We start from the raw sequence: 18,563 nt of genomic DNA, 5'->3' as shown, positions 1-18,563 counted from the left end.
ACTTATCCATTAAATAAATCTGTGCACCTTCAAGTTGCCACATGCATTTTTTTAGAATGTGAGTGTTGCTGTGGGAATGCTGACTTTCAGATTTATTTGTGAGACAAGTGTATAGTTTGTCTAATCATTGCCGCTGTTGAAGGCCAGAGGGTTATACTGTAATTATACTGAAGCATAGCATATATAATGTGAGAGATGGGTTATGTTAAGTTCACAACTCTACTAGCATTTGTCGTCAGCCATTACAGTGACTTGATCAGTGTCTCACAAATATTTGACCAAAGTGCTCCATTTGTCAAAGATTATGATCTGTGTAGCCATGTAATGCTTCTCAAATTAGGTGTTAAATGCATATTATTCTGTAATTCTAGCATAGAATATCCAAGATATGTTCTGTCTGTTTGCTCTTTCCTGAACCCACAGCAAATGTACTTAAGCCCTAATAGACGGGAAGCAGCGACAAATTCCTCTTGAAACTAATGAGCTTTTATGGGACAGAAATAGGAAGTGTAACTAGAGGACGTGTGTTCCGAGGTTCTTGTGAGCTGGGTCCACAGAATGCCACCATGGCCACATGCCCAGCTCTGACTTTTTGTGAGACACATGGTCGAGCTATGGGCCTGATTAATGGCAGAACTGAAGAACAAATTATGTGCCCACTGATGCACATAGAGTGAGGACGTGGACCTCGGCTAGTCCTGTGTTGAAGTTTTGTTTGAGTTGACTCTAAAATGCATCTTTTGACTGACCCATCCTTATGTTTAGCATGTTGCATTTTGGGTGTGGTAAGAAACTGATAGAGCACAGCCACACTCAGAACACACTGTAGACTACTTCAATCACTAGGGATCAGTAAACCCCATATTTGAAGTTACTCTGATTGATCGATTTTCAGTATGTTCACATGGACGGCAATTTTCAAACTATTGACCTTATTCGGTATAAGATACTACTTGTTTAAACTCAAACGCAGGGCGCGCACCATCAAACAGTTGGTAACTGCCATACATTCATGTAGCAAAAGTCTGTGAAAACTCCAACTGGATGTTCATGGGAATAAGACGTAAACTGTGTCTGCAAAATGTGACTAAGGTCAGAGTGCTCCATGTCTAAATTTGATTGTTGCTTAATCTGAGTATGATCTTATTTAGGTTAAGGTAATCAGAAATAGGAAATCAGACCATTGTTTTAATCTGGGTAATATCAGAATATTGCTGTCCATTTAAACGTGTCTATTGTTTTGTAAGATGTGCAGCTCCATTAGCTGGTCCTTTTTTTAAAGTCGCCCTGTGGCCACAGCTAATTATACTTCTACCTGTCCTTAGCTGCTGTTGATCTAAGGGTCATTTTCTCAGTTCGGCTTGTCAGACATTTGCTCCTGCAGTTTGTTCCACAGGTAATATGATCCTTTTAATCTTATCTTGTGTGAAGCAGTGTTCAATTGCCTCTCAGCCTTCAGCTTCTTCGCTGAAACAAACTGGGAAGTATTGAGTTCATTCTGTTGTCCACTCATGCTGCGATCTTGTTAGCAGGATAATGCGAGCATAGAAATGAGGACAATGGGATTGGTTTACCCTACTCTCGGTACCCACAATACACTGTAATACTACCTTGTAGGTGCTGTGCAGAACTAGCAAGAGAAGTTTGTGGTGCCACCAACAACATGCAAAAATTGGTCTTTGTGTCACTGCCCAATATGATGTCACCTTCTTACATAAGGATTAAGTCACCTGTGTTTTGTTCCAGGTTGTCTTTAATGATTTGACTGTATCTCTTGCTTCTAGTACTGTTTGACCTTGCTCTGGTTCCTGAGGTCAGGCTGTCATTGTCTGGTTCCCTATTCTTCCTGGTAATGTTGTTTTGTTCAGGGTACTGTGTGTGTCTTTTAATCAGAGCATACCATATGTTTGAGATGTTCTGATGTACAACTTTTTAATGGTCACCTTGCAGCTAATCAATTGTGAGTTAAGAAATATTGGACAGCTTGCTTTTTAATGCTTTTAATGCATCATTCAGCACTCAGCTTCTTCAAGCTAATGGCTCAGTTCGCCCCAGATAACTGTAATAAAACGAATAAACATATGCAGCCTGTGTGCTGCAATCATTGCAGCATTTTCAGATACTTAAAAGATGAAGATAAATATGAGTAGATTTATAGACCATTCCTGTTTCCTATGTCTTATTCATATCCTACTTCTATAGCTGTGTGTTAACATGTAGGCTGACACTGTGTTGGTGAAACGCTGCCCTCCTTTCCTAAAATAAAATGTAAGACACAGGAGGCCAAATCTGGTGCTCACTTTTGCAGCTGGTTTGGGTGGGGCTGTGCTGGGCAGGCAGGAAGGAGGAATTGAAAGCCCAGTGTTTGGACTGTGGACCCACTCATCATACATTACAGATATACTGAATGTATGATGTATACTTTTTTATGGACGACTACTGAAAACTGGAAAAAAGACATGAAAGGTGTGCTTAAATCAAAGATTGTTGTTTAATATAGAAAAAAACCTGAAAGAATTCCCAACTGCATATACAGGTTTACACTGAGATCAAATGTAAAAACAGGTATATTTGACAAGTTTATTCATGCCTATTATGTTCCATTTAAAAACAAGTTTGAATAATGTGACTATAAAAACAACAACAAAGGTTGATGAAACACAATCTCAATACAATGTTTCAATAATGACAAACAGGACATGTTTGTAAGGCTCATGTGTTTGTGCTTCGCTGTAATACTTAATGCTCCATTTCACTTCATTTCACCATGTGCCTTATGTGTCAACCTGTCACAACCAGAAGAATATACATTTAACAACTCTGAGGTTTTTTATGTGACATTAAAATGATTCTCACTCAACTTCTGCTTGATTAATGGAAGTGCATTTTATAGCAGCAGATGCATGAGCTCATTTATTAATAAATTAAAGTCATCGTGCATTTGAGTGTAATTTATCATTAATCCTGCAACATAAGGATCTCTTTTATGAAATATAGACATCGTCGTAATATGTAAGAGTTATGTGAGCATGACAGGCATTAATAATGAATCCGTTCAGTCTGCATAAAATAATCATTGTTTTTGTATTGAAAAGTGTGATGTATACAATAAAGTAACAATGAAATTATTAGTAATCATGTATTGATGGAGGCTATAAAAGTTGCACATTTGAACACTGGATAGTTGTATGAATGCAGCTGAGCCAATTCATTCTGAAACTGAAACAAAATAAAAAGCAATATGTTGAAGCAGTGAGGTCAAAATGAAACAAAAACTGTGATATATCCGATATGTGAAAAATTCATCCATACTGAAGTTTCCATGATATCTGCATTTTTTGAATCCAGCAGAAAAGTGAATTGTCATTTGATGGCTTGCACATACAGGTTTTACAGGGTATCATATTTTCAGTAATAAGGTTAAAACGGATATAAAGAAGATGCTATATTAGGGATAATTTTGTTCCTTTGTGATTTTACACATTTCTCTGAACATTTTCCAATGGTACGTTATAGGGGAAGGTGCAGTATAGGTATAGTATCTCATTATCAAATTCTTTCAGTCCACCTTCCTTTTTATAGACAGAGATGATATTGCAAGCACAGGCAGATATTAAGAAGTATGTCTATAATTAAAGGTAAATCCCCCCCCCCCCCCCCCCCCCCCCCACCCACCCTCGGCCAACAAATTAAAATTCATCCCATCAAATATAAAATGAGGTTCTTAATGGGACTTTCCTTAGTACAATTAATCCCATTCTAAAATTGCTGTATTCTGTACCCAGTCCGTGCTGTGTCTACTACGTTAAACGTGTTATATAATATGGGGTCATACCCACAAGTGGCTGTCACGACTCCATCAGCGAGGAGATGGGGGCAAGAGGGGGAGGGGCTGCATGTCACACTATCGTATACAGGACGATGTACACACTGTGTACATGCAGTGCCCATCCCAGATGTCAAGCATAGGACTTAGCATTTCAAATATGTACTGCATTTGTGCCGGACGGTGCCAAGAAGACACTGAAGAAGAGTTTGTCTGTAGATTGCTGTGTCATCAGAGATTTCCGCATAGAGTCATTCTCCTCAGCACCCTCCCTCATCTGTCCTCTGCAACGTAATATCCTCCTGCACTAGATCAGCTGCAGCCAGTGCAACGGGTTTGTGATGGGATACCGTCCAACCCCTGGATGGAGTATTCCTCTGCTCTCTGTCTGTGGGGCTGAATTTGCTCCAGGCTGTGTTTTTGTGCTCAGCATACCTTGTACACACAGCTATAAGCACACAGTGTGTACTTGGGCAATTGCTTCAGTGGGCTGCGTTTGATGTCAGATGGACCGTGCATGGCAGTCAGAGCATCCTCTGGTTGCTAACGGTACGCTCTAAGCTTTACCACCTCATTGCTGAGGGAGAGGCATATTCATGAGGAGATGTCGGTGAAGGGTGAACAAGGAGGGAGTGGGGGAGGAGTAAGGGATGAGAGGGAGACGGTAAGAAATGTGTGCGAGCATGTGAATGTGAGAGAGGGAGGTAGATGCGCATGCAGAGGGTGGAGCTTATCATCAGGCAGTTCCCTCTCTCTTCCTTTTTCTCCTGCTTTCCCTTCTCGCAGTTTCCCCTCATCCACTCCCTACAGTTGAGAAGGAGCATCTGCGGTCATTTCATCACTTTTGCTTTCCCCTTTAGTCCTAAATCGGCTGATCAGGTGGACTGCGGCTGGCGTTTGCACCTTGGATTATCCTTCTCTCAGCAGTGCAACAGGGGCTGTCTTCAGACACCAGTGTGCTCGCTCTCTCCTCTCGCTGGGAGTGGTGGGGGGGTGGGGAGAGTTCCTGAATGAGAGCTGGGACCGGCGTGTTGTCCCATAGCACCTCTTGAGAAGGGGAAACGTGCAAAAGGTGGTGAGGGGGAGGAGAGGGGTGGCAGTTAGAGGGGTTCGGAGTGGACGAGGGGTGGAGAGGCTCCGGCGAGGAGAAGAATGGTTATGCCGGCTCCTCGTGCTCTGGTCGTGCTGCTGCTCCATAGGCTGCGTGTCATTCTGGCACAGCCCTGCCTCTCCTCGACATGAGAGTCGTAGGAAGGGTGTCCTGCTCCATGCTCAACTGCTTTGTAAGTCAACACGTTTTTTTGTGTGTTTTTTTTCATTTTTTTTGTGTTACCCTGGTTTCTGATGGGTGTGTATTAAAGTGCTCCTCTCTCTACCTTGGCTCGAGTGTGTTAGCCTGCCAATCAGTGGGTGATGGGGGGGCGTAGGGGTATGGTCGACACACGTGATCGCTGCGGTTATTAAATAACCAACACAGACTCCACATACAGATAATTTAATTTCCTCAGAGTCCTCTCATACATGTGATGATGAAAAGCTACTTTATTGCCATCATTACTTAACTGTGTTGTATGAAGTGCTCTGAGGTGTCAGTACATTGATTGGCAGGAGGAGAGAAGGGCCTATCAGGAGTACGACATGTAAAGCGTCTGCTGCTGAGAGTGAGAACACTGTGCACTCACTGTTGCAGTGAAGTGTGTTCACTGCAGTGGACTACCTGCATTGAGTAGTAGTTATGGTACTGGGCTGTACATGGTAGGGCAGGGATCCGGACCCTCTGGCCTCGGAGCCATATAATGCCTGCAAGGCAATTCATAAATGCAAAACAGCAATGCAGAAATACAAAAAAGCTGGTTGACAGACATGTCCTTCAGGGTGGTCCCTCCTGGCTGTATGCCTGTCAGCTCACTGTCAGGGTGAAGCATCATGGTTACTGTCATGTATTCCAAGAGAAATGGAAAAATTATGAGGACAAGCCAGTGTCTGTTTTGTTTGGATATGCTCACAGTGATAAAAAATGCCAATCTTGAACATCATTACAGCTGGAAACTTGCAGCTTAACTGGATGAGTTGCAAGAACAAATGCTCTTGGATGAAGTTAACTCTGTTTGGCAGAGTTTGTGCACCAAACATGTAGCATTCACCAGACCACATTCTGACAGACAATGTTACAAAGGCTATGAGCTATTAGCTAAGGAGCTTAAACTTATTTCAGAAGGAGACTTTGTAAGGAACCTTGTTGTCACTGATGAACCAGACAAGTGACTGGTTTGTCTCATAAAACTGTGATAGAATTTAATACTGATATGGCACAAGATACTGAAAGACTACACAAAATGTCCTGCTTCTCTTTGTGGCCTGCAATGAAACAACTAGCCATTCCTTTTTTTATGAGGATACTGCTGAGTTTGATATGAACATCTTTAATATGACTATCTTTCAAGCATGGGATTATCATCATAACCCTCACTACCATTTTACATCAGACACCTCACCAAAGAGAAACCAAAAAATAGATTGCTATCTGTGAAATATGTTAAGGAGCATGTGTGCTAATAACATTTAGCCTATGACAAAATTCACCCCTAAGCATCAGTTTCTTTCTAAACCAAAATGTTGATAACACATTAATGAAGAAATCAATGCAATGTACCAATTAAAAAACATTAAAAAATCACGTGTGTGTCTTAACGAACTGAGTATTCTCTTTTGGCACCCAGAACTACTTTATCATAGAGAGTTCATAGTTCATATCATTCATACTCTACAATGCAAATGGACCAGGGCCAAATACTTGCAACAGAATTACTAAATAACATGTATCCAATAATATAATTTGGCTTGGCTTGGCTAAATCCATATTTCCCAATATGCCCATCTAATCAACATTTTAAATTCAATATTTAATCAATAGTTAGTGTTAATTCATTACTTTCAATCTTGCAATAGCCAGATTTGTAACTAAACTTTGACTGAGATACTAGATAATCATTGTCTTGTTTTAAAATGATATGCACTTGTAAGCAGTGCCAACACAGCCTGTTATCATCTGAACATATCCCCACAGCGTTTTATGGTGGCACAAGTTTCCTTTCAAGCATGTGCATATGGACGCATGTCCACGTGCAACATGGTTATCTTTAACGAGCTGCTGCTCATGAAGAAATATGACTGTTGGTGTTAAGCAAACATGATCAATTGTTTTATTTCACTTTCGTCGGGCATAAAGTCACAGGATAATACAGGAAGTGACTGGCAGGCAAAACAAAGTCAGACCAAGAGGAGACACATTATCCAGTGAGGTTAGCGAGACATCAACTTAACTAAACCTTTTGTGACAGACAGATTCATCCACTCATCAAAGTTGTAAACATTGACACCCATTGTGACAGGGGGAGGATTACCAAACTTGCATAGTGAGCATTTGGAGCCATCCAGCTCTGAAAAACAAGCCAGCATCGATGGGATTAAAGATTATTTAATGCAATTGTACCCATGGGAAAAAATTATTGAAAAGCAGTAAGCATAAAGGGGGGGTGATAATTGATGCATCAGACAATTTGGATCCTGGTCCTCAACTGGAACGGGTTGTTTATTCCCATCTCTCACCACTAAGCCTTGCAACAGGCACTATACATATTCAGGTCACAGAATAGAACCCACTATGTTGACTGAGAGATTTGTTTTGCATTTTTATGTTGCTATCTTTAACAACAATAGATGTTAGTAATATAAGGAAAGCTTTACATAAGTTTCCATCACAGTTCTTCCAGAGAGCCATGTTGGTTCAGTCGGTTCCTCTTCTTCTTTATCTGTGACCAGACTTGGTCAGTCGCTACACAATTTATGATCTCCGTTTTATTATGTCTGTAGTGCAGCTGAGTTGGCAGTTCCTCTTCTGCGTCAGAGTCTGTATAATTTAGTATCCAGGCCCTCTGTTAACTTAAGTGGACCACAGCTCTGTCAGTCTTCTCATGTGGAAGAGGGCTGCAGCATTCTGCCAAGTTTTCATCACCGTGACTATTGTTGTGATCCAGCTGCAGCAAAAAAGATCTTCAGATAGTGTTCTAATATATCATGTTTATCTCCCTCTGTGATATGTTGTCTGAACTAAATGGAACTATAAAAAGCTTAATTGAATTGGGTAAGATTTTTCCATGACTCAGATTCTATTATACCCACCAGCTAAATGAATCAAGAGTGCAAGTACAGCCAAAAGCTTTTTTTCGGGGGATGTGCTTCAGCCACACGTGAGGCTGAGTGGGCTTCACCACTCTGCATGACATCAAGGCAGTAACACCCGTAAGAAGTACTTAGTAGGTGACACATTCAGTGTGCTACGACATAAAGGGAGCTATCGTGACCACAGCGTCGTGACGGAGAACTAAAGGCAGCAAAATGACAGAGCAGTTTGGATTTTAATACTGAGAAGAAGAGTTTTAAAGGGAAAAGTGGTGATGAGGTGGCACTTAAAGGGATAGTTCACCCAAAAATGATAATTCACTCATTACTCACCCCTAAGCCGATGGAGGGGTGGGTGAAGTGTTTGAGTCCACAAAACACTTCTGGAGTTTCAGGGGCAATCAGTGTAGCAGCCGAATCCCCTACAACTTGACGATATTAGTGAACTATCTTCAGACGTAAAAAAAACATAACATGCCTCCATACTGCTCGTGTGGTGTCATCCAAGTGTCCGCGAGCCCCGACATTCATATTCGACTCGAAACGGCCTCATTTACACCGTGTTTTTAGCCTAAATGTCCGCTGATATCTTCCGACGATGCGCATTCAGGGACCATCGGAAATGCTATCATCCGCTAGCTTAGCCACTTCTGATGGACTTTTAGTGTTTCAAGTCAAATATTGCCCCTGAAAACTCCAAAAGTGTTTTGTGGACTCAAACACTTCACCTACCCCTCCATTGTCATAGGGGTGAGTAGATAATGAGTGAATTACCATTTGTGGGTGAACTATCCCTTTTAATACTGTTTTCTCATACCTCAGCATATGAATGTCTGAATTCTGCTTACTTGTAGAAAACCTTGGCCCTGTCCTCAGCTCTCGAAGTTCAGCCTAAAATGGAACTGATCATTTACAACGCGGTGGTCTATGAAATATTAAGTTGGAGAGAGGGCAGGCAGAAAGAAATGCATTCAAAGAGATCTGTCATACTCTGCCAGCTTTGATCTTGACCGATTACCTAAACTGCCCTGCCTAACTTGACTCTGAGAAGAGTTGTTTTTCATCTTTCATTCTGCCCTGTCCTTGCCTCCTCTGTTTCCAACCTCGTCCTTATTTTTACTCTGCGCCACCCAGTAAATAACTGGACACATAAAAGCAGACGTATAAGCTGGCAAATTTAGGAGGTCACCTCTGCATCATCTAGTGATTCTCTAATCTGCACAACTCTAGGACAAAGCTGCAGTGAGATTAAATAATCTGGTGAGTAAGGACAGCAAATTATTTCCTGAAGCTTTGGAGAGAAAGGGACTCTGGCTGCAAAAAGAGGTTGTTGTATCCATGGCAACCAGACACTTATCCATGAAGACCGTGCCAGTGTCTTTTTTCAATCTCTCCACCTTTTCTACCTTTGTGTTGTCCTGCCATCTGCTTTATTCGCTTCTCCATTCACACACGTTTTCCCCAGACTGTTAAAAACTTTATTTTAGTGCATGAAAAACTGAAGTGAGATGTTTTTACATCCACATGCACACTGTTTATCAGCTATGTGAGAGCTGTCTACTCAGCTGCTGGCCAATACTGTCACTGATATGGCGATACACGTTATCAAGACACTGTATGTGCCATCAACTGTGACATTTATACTGTATTTGATATATGCATAGAGATGTATGCATGTGTGTGCGCATGCCTGTCAGCTCCGGCTTTTTGATTGCTGGTTGGACGGAGGTGGGGGAGGGTGCGCGGGCTCACAGCAGTGACAAAGCAAAAAACGTGTCGCGCAGGACAAGCTGTGCTCCATCTTTACGGGTCGGCTGGAAGTGAGAGCATTTCTCTTTTCCTTATAATCTCCTGTAAGATGATTGTGGACACCTTGAAATGAACCAAAAATCTGAAAACAGATGTGCTTCACCACTTGTGTACATTTGCAAATGTAATGACAGACTTTTTAAGCCCCGTCTTGTTTCTGTGTTATCTGCCATGCGAGGCTCAAATATCAAGGTTACCAGCTTTCGATGCTACAAGGCTTCCTCCGAACACTGCCACACTGACGTCTGTGCTTTAGTGCAGCTCCGTCTGTGTTTTACTCTACCTGACATCCTCTGTCATATAAACTTGTCTGGTAAACAATTGGGAATATCTTCTTCCTGATGTTTAACACTAAAACATCTATATACGTTTGTCTGTGTGTATAGACTGTCTTACTGGATTTATGGAGCAGTACAACATACACTCATCTTTTAGTCAGCTGAGTTTTGCCTTTTAAAGTACACTATGTTCTAGCAGACCTCTGAGGAGTGCAACGTCAGGAGTGCTTTATAAGAGAAGGGAGTAAAAGATGCCAAGTATCTACCAGGTAGTAGAGAACAAGATGTAATGGAACTAAGAAAATGGATGGATTATTGATTTGTGTGTGTGTGTGTGCGCGCGTGTGTGCGCGCGCATGCTCCACTCTACTTATTGGCATTGCCGTAATAAGTGGGAGACACTATATTGATAGCTTCTTGAGTAAATTATGGCAGCGTTCTGGCATGCTATGGTAAACTTTATTGCCTTAAGGAAAGTAAATTATTCTGTGCTTGGATGGCAGACTGATGGTTCAGACTGCCCGGCAACAGTGTGGGAGATCAAACTGTAATGACCCAACCTTCTCGCAGGATGCCTTTGACAGATGGCCACTGTCATAGCCTGCCCATTCTCAGGTAAAAATAAGTCAAATTGATTATACACAGCTGCCTCGCCAGTGTGATGCCGTCGGCTGACTCGGGTCATAGGTCAAGAGATTAGGGGTGTTGCAATGCAGAGGGATTTCAGACAAGTTTACTACAAAGTTTCATTCTTCTCAGAAATACACCAGTATTTGTGTTGTAAATGCAGTATTTTAGTGGCTGTGTTATGCTAGAAACCAGCTTCCTACTCACCTTCACCTTGAGTATGTCTGTGCAGATAGAAACACAGCAGTAGCACAAACATAATGGCATCGCTTGGAAGATTTAGCAGACAGCACTAATGTAGGAGCAACTTTTTAAGGACTTTGGAGGGACATCCCATTTCGGCACAGCCTTGAACCCTTCCACCATGGCTGCCATCAGCACTGCCATTTATTGCAATTACTGTTGTAGAAGTAGCAGTTAGCCTGGCTTTGTGTAGTGATATACTGTGTTAATCCCCCCCCCCCACACACACACACACACACACACACACACACACACACACACACACACACACACTCCCCATAGCCATAATAAGCCACCAGTTCAAAGACAGCAGCAGCAAACTATTCTCCATTGCGCTGACCCCAAGATCTTAGCACCTGTACTCTGTCCTCGCTATACTTGGATTTGAGCTACAGCTAATGATTATTTTTACTATCTATTGTTCAGCTAAGTATTTTTGTGATTAATTGTTTTGTTTATAAAAAAAATGTTGTATTTTAACAGAGCCCAAGGTGGCATCTTCATGTTTTCTTTGAAAAACCACAGATTTTAGTTTTACTAACATAAAGGACATAGAAAAGCATCACATCCCTTACATTTTAAATAATTGTTCAAGCTTAACTTAAGTTATATTCCCAATCAAAGAAAATTATAATTCATTAATCGTTTTGTTTTTATCGCCCAGCCCTACAAAGGCAGATAAATTATACTTTGTTTAGCAGGTTCTAATGATCCACACACTGAAAATCAGATGGTGAGTTGGTGAGTTATAGGGGAGGGGCTGTCACTGTAGGGATCCATCCCCATCTGTTACCAGTCAGCCCAGTGGGTATGCTTATCATGTGGTTTAATCACACGTTGGAGCTTATTATTATTATATTATTATATAAATGTATTTATTATTTATTTTGCTGTGTCCTTTGTTCTGGGACATAAGAAAAGACCAACCCGAGTCCATGGATGTGGTCCACTGAAATAAACTACAGATGACTGTCTTCTGCAACCCTCTGGTTCCCCTTCACGACTCCATATTTATTTTCATTAAGAACTGGCATCGACATACGGTCACACTTGGTTGGAGAAGCCAAGTCCAGCAGAGTAGCAATCGGTGTTCAGGCAGCCAGAAACCTAACTGGGTTCACCCCCAAATGCCGAGGTATCTCGGGTTCAACAGAAATTACAGACGGACTAGATATGGAGGGGTTGAAGACGTGCCGGCACATTTCACAGCAGATGGTCAGAAACCTGAGTAAAGTTAGGGTCACATAGTGTACTGAATATAGGGAACAGAGTTTATGTTCCATTTATATATTACATCTCTTGAGCAAAACAAGGATGTCACTCAATATCAGGATATTAGTGTCTATGTGGTGCAGGGGAGTTTTACCGATAGGGCACATCCTTCAGTTTCATCATTCAATTTACTTTGTTCCCATTTTCTCTCCAGTGATTGAAGTGTGACCTGATGAAAGGGCACTGGCCACCCTTAGCTGCAAGGACAGGTTTTGCCACCCTCTTTGTTCCTATTTCACTCTCGCCTCTGCTGCTCCTTGAGTTGTTGCAGTCTAATATTAGCCAATCTTTCATTATAACAGGTGTGCACTTGATATGGTTGCATTTGGATGTTTTTATTTATTAGCAACCTTTGAAACAACACATTAAACCAGTTTATTATACCAGATATTAAACCATAGAAATCAATGTCCATGCCTCGGGCTTTGGGCAATTAAACAATATCGCTAATTATCGCAGTATCTTTTTCATCAATAGCAATATAACAAAGGTCAATTATATATTGATACACAGTGAGGTATATCTGTAGTTGGTCTCTCCTGGATTTGTAAAATGTTTTGCTGTTTATCAAGGGTTTGTTATTCTCTGCTCATTAAGAAGAATTTAAAACCACAACCTTCCCTCAGAAGCTAAAATTGGTCCTTTATTTATTTTTATTGTGATAAATATCGATATCGACTGATATGAATGTTTTTATCTTGATATGATTTTTGGCCATATCACCCAGCCCTACCCGAGCCTCGTGAAAAACTGGTCATGTGTGTGAAATAGTCCCAGTATCTGTGTTTTTTCAAGACTGTAACACCCAGTCACAAAGTCTACAGGTTTTTAGGTATCCACTGCAGAGTTCAGTCATTTCATCATTTTTCATATGCAATAACTGCCTGCACAGTGCCAAAGCAAACAGAATATAAATATATCCTGCTGCATTATTATCTATCAATCCATCATGAAAATGCTTGTTAAGATCAAGTAGTTGATCTTAACTACTTGATCTTAACTACCATTTTGAAATAGCTTGTTTCTTTGACCTTACACAAGGTTGTGTGTCCCTATTTAAAGAGAATTTTGGATCTCCTGTAGTCAATATTTAATCTGCTACGTGATGTCTGTGAGTTAGCTGATGGGGATTGTGAAATTCCACCTGGCATGTATTTTACCACCCTGATTAATGCTCAGCACAATGTGAACTGTTTTTGCATAAACCTTCTCAGTATTCTCCCTTGTGGTCCGACCTGCTATCATTAAACTATATTAGCTCAGGGGTTTGTGTGTTTAGTTTTTTCTAATGTAGATTTATGTGGTGTTTCCATCCTGTTGTGTCAACCTACATAATAACTGAAGTATTTATCTGCGTTGTGTTTGTGTCCGACAGGGTGAAGAGGGGCCTCCCAGTCTGGAGTACATCAAGGCCAAGGACCTGTTCCCCCAGAAGGAGCTGGTGAAGGAGGATGACAGCCTACAGGTGAGATGAACTGTGAATCAGCAGATGATCAGCCCTAGATCCAGAGGTGCCATCAGAGCATTCCTCTGAAACACCTTGATGAAGCTTGGTAGTATCTGGTAATGCCTTGCGACTGCCAAGAGTCATGGCAGTTGCCAAGATTGAAGCCAGACACTGAAGGAGAGATAAAAACATTGGCCTAGAGGAGAACATTTTTCTCATCATTTTGCTTTATCAGTATTCGACATTGGAAAACGTGAATTAGGCAAGTTGGTGGAGTCTAACATTCTACCCAAACTCTGGACAGATAAGGCATCATAAATGAAACAAATTGTCTTCAGTATTATTTAGCCAATAGATACAGAATATTTATACAAAGCGTTACCATGACCAGAGGGAAAGTTTTGAAACCAGGAATTAAAAAAATTATGAAGGTGTGATTCACGCCTTTCTGTAGTAATCTTCCTTTTCACATGTGTGGCTCTCAAAAATACAGGAAAATGAAAAGCTGCATGCTACATAACAAGAACCCAGAGTATTTACATTATTCTCAAGTTGTCCAGATTGTTTTTTTTGCCATTTAAACCATAGAAATACAAACACATTAGTATGTCTAGATTGCATCAACAGATACACTTCTACAAAATAAATTATGTAACTACATGCTTGATATGTAAACACACATGTACATGTACAACAACACCCATACAAAACTATTAGTGGCTCTGTATTATGTTGAACCCCCTTTTTAACAACTTCTTTGATGAATATTGTGTCTCTCAGGGTGGCCAGAGGTCCTTAAAAAGTCTTAAATTGTCTTGAATTCAGTTTGGATAAGTCTTAATTTTTTTACATATCCCCACGAAATTTCTCTACTCTGCCAACGAGAAAAAACGAGAATTATTAGTTTCTGCATGCGCTGTGTCTTTAAGTTTATGTGTTAGGATAATGCCTTTCTAGCCAGACTGCTAGCTAGTTTCTGAACATTGGGAAATTCCAGTTTAACAATAATTGACTTGGGTATGAGCAAATTGCACTGTGAGTGGAAAGTATTTCAAATTTAGGACACTGGTAGTGGAATCTAATGGACATACATAGGTTTTCACTTTTGGTGTGTTTTTCCATTGCAGGTTTGGTCTTTAATTTAATTTTAAGTGGTGTTAAATGGTCTTAAAATTCTTAAATTTAACTTGTTTATAGCTGTAGACTACCCGGTTTTGATTTACATGTTATCAACATGTAAAATGACGGTTTGTCAGGGCATTTAAGATCAGCAAGTATTATTTTACTAGTTTGTTTCCGTTTGAGATCTATGGAGAAATACACTGCCCCTACTAAAAAAGCAGAGTCACAGTAACAGATAAAGAACGGGATGCTAAAAAGCATTTCGGTCAGTGAAGTGAGACAGATTGTAAGTCTATTCCACAGTGAAGACGCCAGTAGCAAAATTGTGATGGGCTACTTGGTCTGTGGCCTCCATGGTTTTGAGATTGTGCTCTGGCTGTCTGTTGGTTAATGGAGCTGAGCATCATGTGTCTGGAGAGAACCGGAAAAAGGGAAGGGGGGGGGTTGCCCAACCTTGGGTCACGCCCAGCCTGGGGTCACTATCCTTTGTTTCTTCTTTTGTGGTTTTCATTCTAAGCCTGTATCCGTTTGGGTTGCAACGACCTTACAGAGTGTACCAACCTTTTCAAAGGCGTTTATCTCTTTTATGATTAATTTTGTGTGTCAACGGTCATGGTAGATTTCTTCATTTCATGAGAAGCAGCGTCAGAAGACTGGGAGGGATCTGTAACACGGTGTCTAACAGACTTAATGAGGCGGCATCTTAAGGAGCCCAAAGGCAAAGCTATCTCTACTAAATACTTAGTAATTGTTCTTGTTGTAGTCACCTTGCAACGTCTTCTGTTTCTGCTCACTTCTACTCCCCCCCCCCCCCCCTGCATGCACACATTGTCTCTTTTTTTCTATGCGCTCCCATGATAGTTTTACTGACAGCTGATGTTTCTTACCACAGCTTTCCTGCAGGCAAGTTACTCTCCCCCCCTGTGTGCGTGCAAGCCATGGTGCATGCTCAGAGTTGTGTGTGAATTTGCACATGTGCATGTCCTCACAGAGAGGCTGCTTGAACCGGAAGTCACGACTCACAAGTCAGAGTGTTATTCATGGGTCTTTCAGCTCCCCCTCCCCTCTCCTTTTCTCTATAATGCTGCCGCTGAAGGCTTCACAGGGGAAACGTGACACAGTATCTTCTGCTGCACTTGCTGGCTGCCGGTGATTCATGCTACTACTTTTGGAGCACAGCTTGTTTAATGCAGCTCCCGGTCTGTACAGCATGTTAACTATGGCAGTCTCTGCAGGACGTGTTCGGTCTGTTCCACAGCAAAGCAGCACGCAGGCTCAGTTGCACATTCTCATTGCCGCCATTTCTGCTGCTGTTAAGGCAGCCTCTAATACAAATGGACTACTTCTGCAAAAATGATTGGGCTTTTCAGTTTTTGTTCTCCTTTGACATGTTGATAAAATATCTGTACAGCTTTTTCTGTCACAGTCAACAGCTTCAGGGTTTTCAGGTTTGCTTTTGCACCTGTAGATTTGAAGTTGATTGACTTACAGCTGTTGCATTTTAAATATTCCACTTTTATGAAGTCCAAGCACACGGTGCCAGAGGGACCGCTGCCGATATTTGGCTTTGATGGTGTCTAAGTGCGGATACTACATGCCCCATTTCCCAGCTTAAGCTGTACTCTTTCCCTTGGTGTGCTTCCTGTCCGGGCTCACGCACACATTCTCAGTCCGAGATGAGCAACAGCAATTGCAGTGATAAATGTCAAGGCTTTTTTTGTTTTTGTTTTTGTTTTGTTTGTTTGTTTTTTTGTTTTTTGTTTAAGCACTCTGGACCAGGAGGCATCAACAATCTAATGTACTGATGGCTTTTGACCTCTTGCCAATCAACAATGTAGCATTTCAATTTAAAAAATGGAATAGTTTTGATTTATTTAATTTATTTTCTCCTCTATCTCAAGTGGTAAAAACAAAGTCACTAACAAAGTGCACTAACAAAGTCTGTGCTTTTAACCATGTTGGCTAATGTTGTTTCAAGTGAGACTGATTCCCTGGCATCTCACCATAATCCCCCATCTGCCTGGCTGCATGGCCCCTTTTAACATGCACCAGTGGGTCCTCCTCTGCGTGACTCAGCAATGCATGCTGATGTAGGATGAGGTAATGTTGTCTCTAAGCAACATCACTACCAGCAACTAAACAATGAGAGCTGGGTCGCAGTGCGTGGTCCCCAGTGATAATTATCATGGTTAAGCAGCAGTGACTAAGAGAAACTCAAGTGTGAAGAGATCACCTAAGTAAGGAATGAATGTGCATAACACAATTCTCATTTTTTCAGATGGGAAAAAGTGATGTTGGAGTGATAATATATAGTCTGCTAAGTAAGCCTCAACATTGTATATTAAAGACGGGGTTGGTAATCCTGGAAAAGTAAGCATTAGCACTTTGGAAAAAATGCAATCAATACAACCCACCTCCTCCCATCGGCCCTCTCGTCTCGCCAACTTCTGACCATCTTCTCTACTTCAGAGGTGTATGTCTCTTTGACTTGTGAAGACTCCGGTTGTGTTTGTTTTTCTGACCACTTTATTTATTGATGGCTATTGGGACGTGAAGAAGATTCCAACAAATACGATTTTAAAAAAGTGTTTCAAAAAACAACTTGACAACCTTACCTAGAAATCTCCCTGATTAGCAGCATTCATAAAATCTCAAAGCTCAATGAATCCATTCCTTTTAAATCAGTTGAAAATGTAGCTACACTAGTCAGTACAACAACTTTTACCAGTGTGAAATAGATTTGATGCCTCAATTTTCAGGATCGTTTAGAAGCTGGCAACTGTAGCTATGCATCTCATCCACGTGGTCGGCTTTTAAATATAATGCCCTGTCTCAGAATTAACAGAAAAATGTGTTCTTTTAATTTCTTAATTATCTTAATGCAGGAGTCTTGTTGGAGCCAAAGCCTGGGCCCATAATAAAAATTGGAGTAAGAATGTTAATGGACAGTTTGGGATCCCTCCGTGTACCGCCAGCACTGGTGGAGACAGTCTCCCTCCCAGTCCTGGCTGCCTCTTGTCTGCCTGCTCATTCAGGCTCACCAACAAGCCCTTTGCACTCACAATGGTCCTTCTGTAAAACTACGATGTGCTAATTGGACATCGACACATGCACACAATTTCTCATGTTCCCCCCTTTTTATCATCTCTGTAATGGCACAACAGTCATTATGTTTAGTGCTGGCCTGGGTATTGTTTGAAAATGTTTTATGCTGTTGCCAGTATGATACTTGCGTTTCAATAACATTACCAGAATGGTTCCACAAAACCTTCTTTTCCTATTAAAAGACTCTTTAGTCCAAAAATGGATCAGTGCTTAATTTAGTCTTTCAACAAAGCAGCTGTACTGGTCCTTGCCTGAGTGAAATGCAGTCTTAAATGCACATTTTTTATTTCAAATTAAAAAATGAATAATCTAAGTAAACATTAAGAATTACCCTTTTCAAGCATCCCAATGCTAATCTGTGGACTAGTTACAATGTTTTTTTAGGTCTACCAGCAGTGTCGCTAAAAGGGGTTCCAATGACATCCAGTGCGGTCAGTCCAACAGCGAGTTTGTTGGTCCACAACTATTCATGGTGCCTTTTGTGGTCCCCTGACCTTTCCTCTAGTGCTACTGGTACAAAGATGATAATCATGGTTCCATGATGATGAATCCTCCTGCCTTTGGTGATTCCAGACTTTTGATCTGGCATCTCAGTGAGTTTGATGTTTGAGATTTGGTCGCCTCAACAGATTTTGGATTTATTGTCATGAAG

At 41.1% G+C, this 18,563-nt stretch overlaps 1 protein-coding gene across 6 annotated transcripts in view; it reads left to right on the top strand.

Moving 5' to 3' along the window:
- mtmr4 (myotubularin related protein 4) overlaps positions 1-18,563 on the top strand; it is a 39,977-nt gene that overhangs the window by 6,790 nt on the left and 14,624 nt on the right. For 4 of the 6 annotated variants that reach the window (XM_034606129.1, XM_034606130.1, XM_034606127.1 and 1 more), the window contains exon 3: positions 13,613-13,702. In XM_034606129.1, the coding sequence (XP_034462020.1) occupies positions 13,613-13,702 (90 nt within the window). Of the gene's footprint in view, positions 1-4,484; positions 5,110-13,612; positions 13,703-18,563 lie in introns of those variants that run through there. The other 2 variants (XM_034606126.1, XM_034606125.1) reach the window with 2 other exon arrangements.

The sequence above is a fragment of the Hippoglossus hippoglossus genome, chromosome 14 (genome assembly GCF_009819705.1).
Source record: "Hippoglossus hippoglossus isolate fHipHip1 chromosome 14, fHipHip1.pri, whole genome shotgun sequence".
NCBI lineage: Eukaryota > Metazoa > Chordata > Actinopteri > Pleuronectiformes > Pleuronectidae > Hippoglossus > Hippoglossus hippoglossus.
This window is presented reverse-complemented; position numbering and strand designations above follow the sequence as displayed.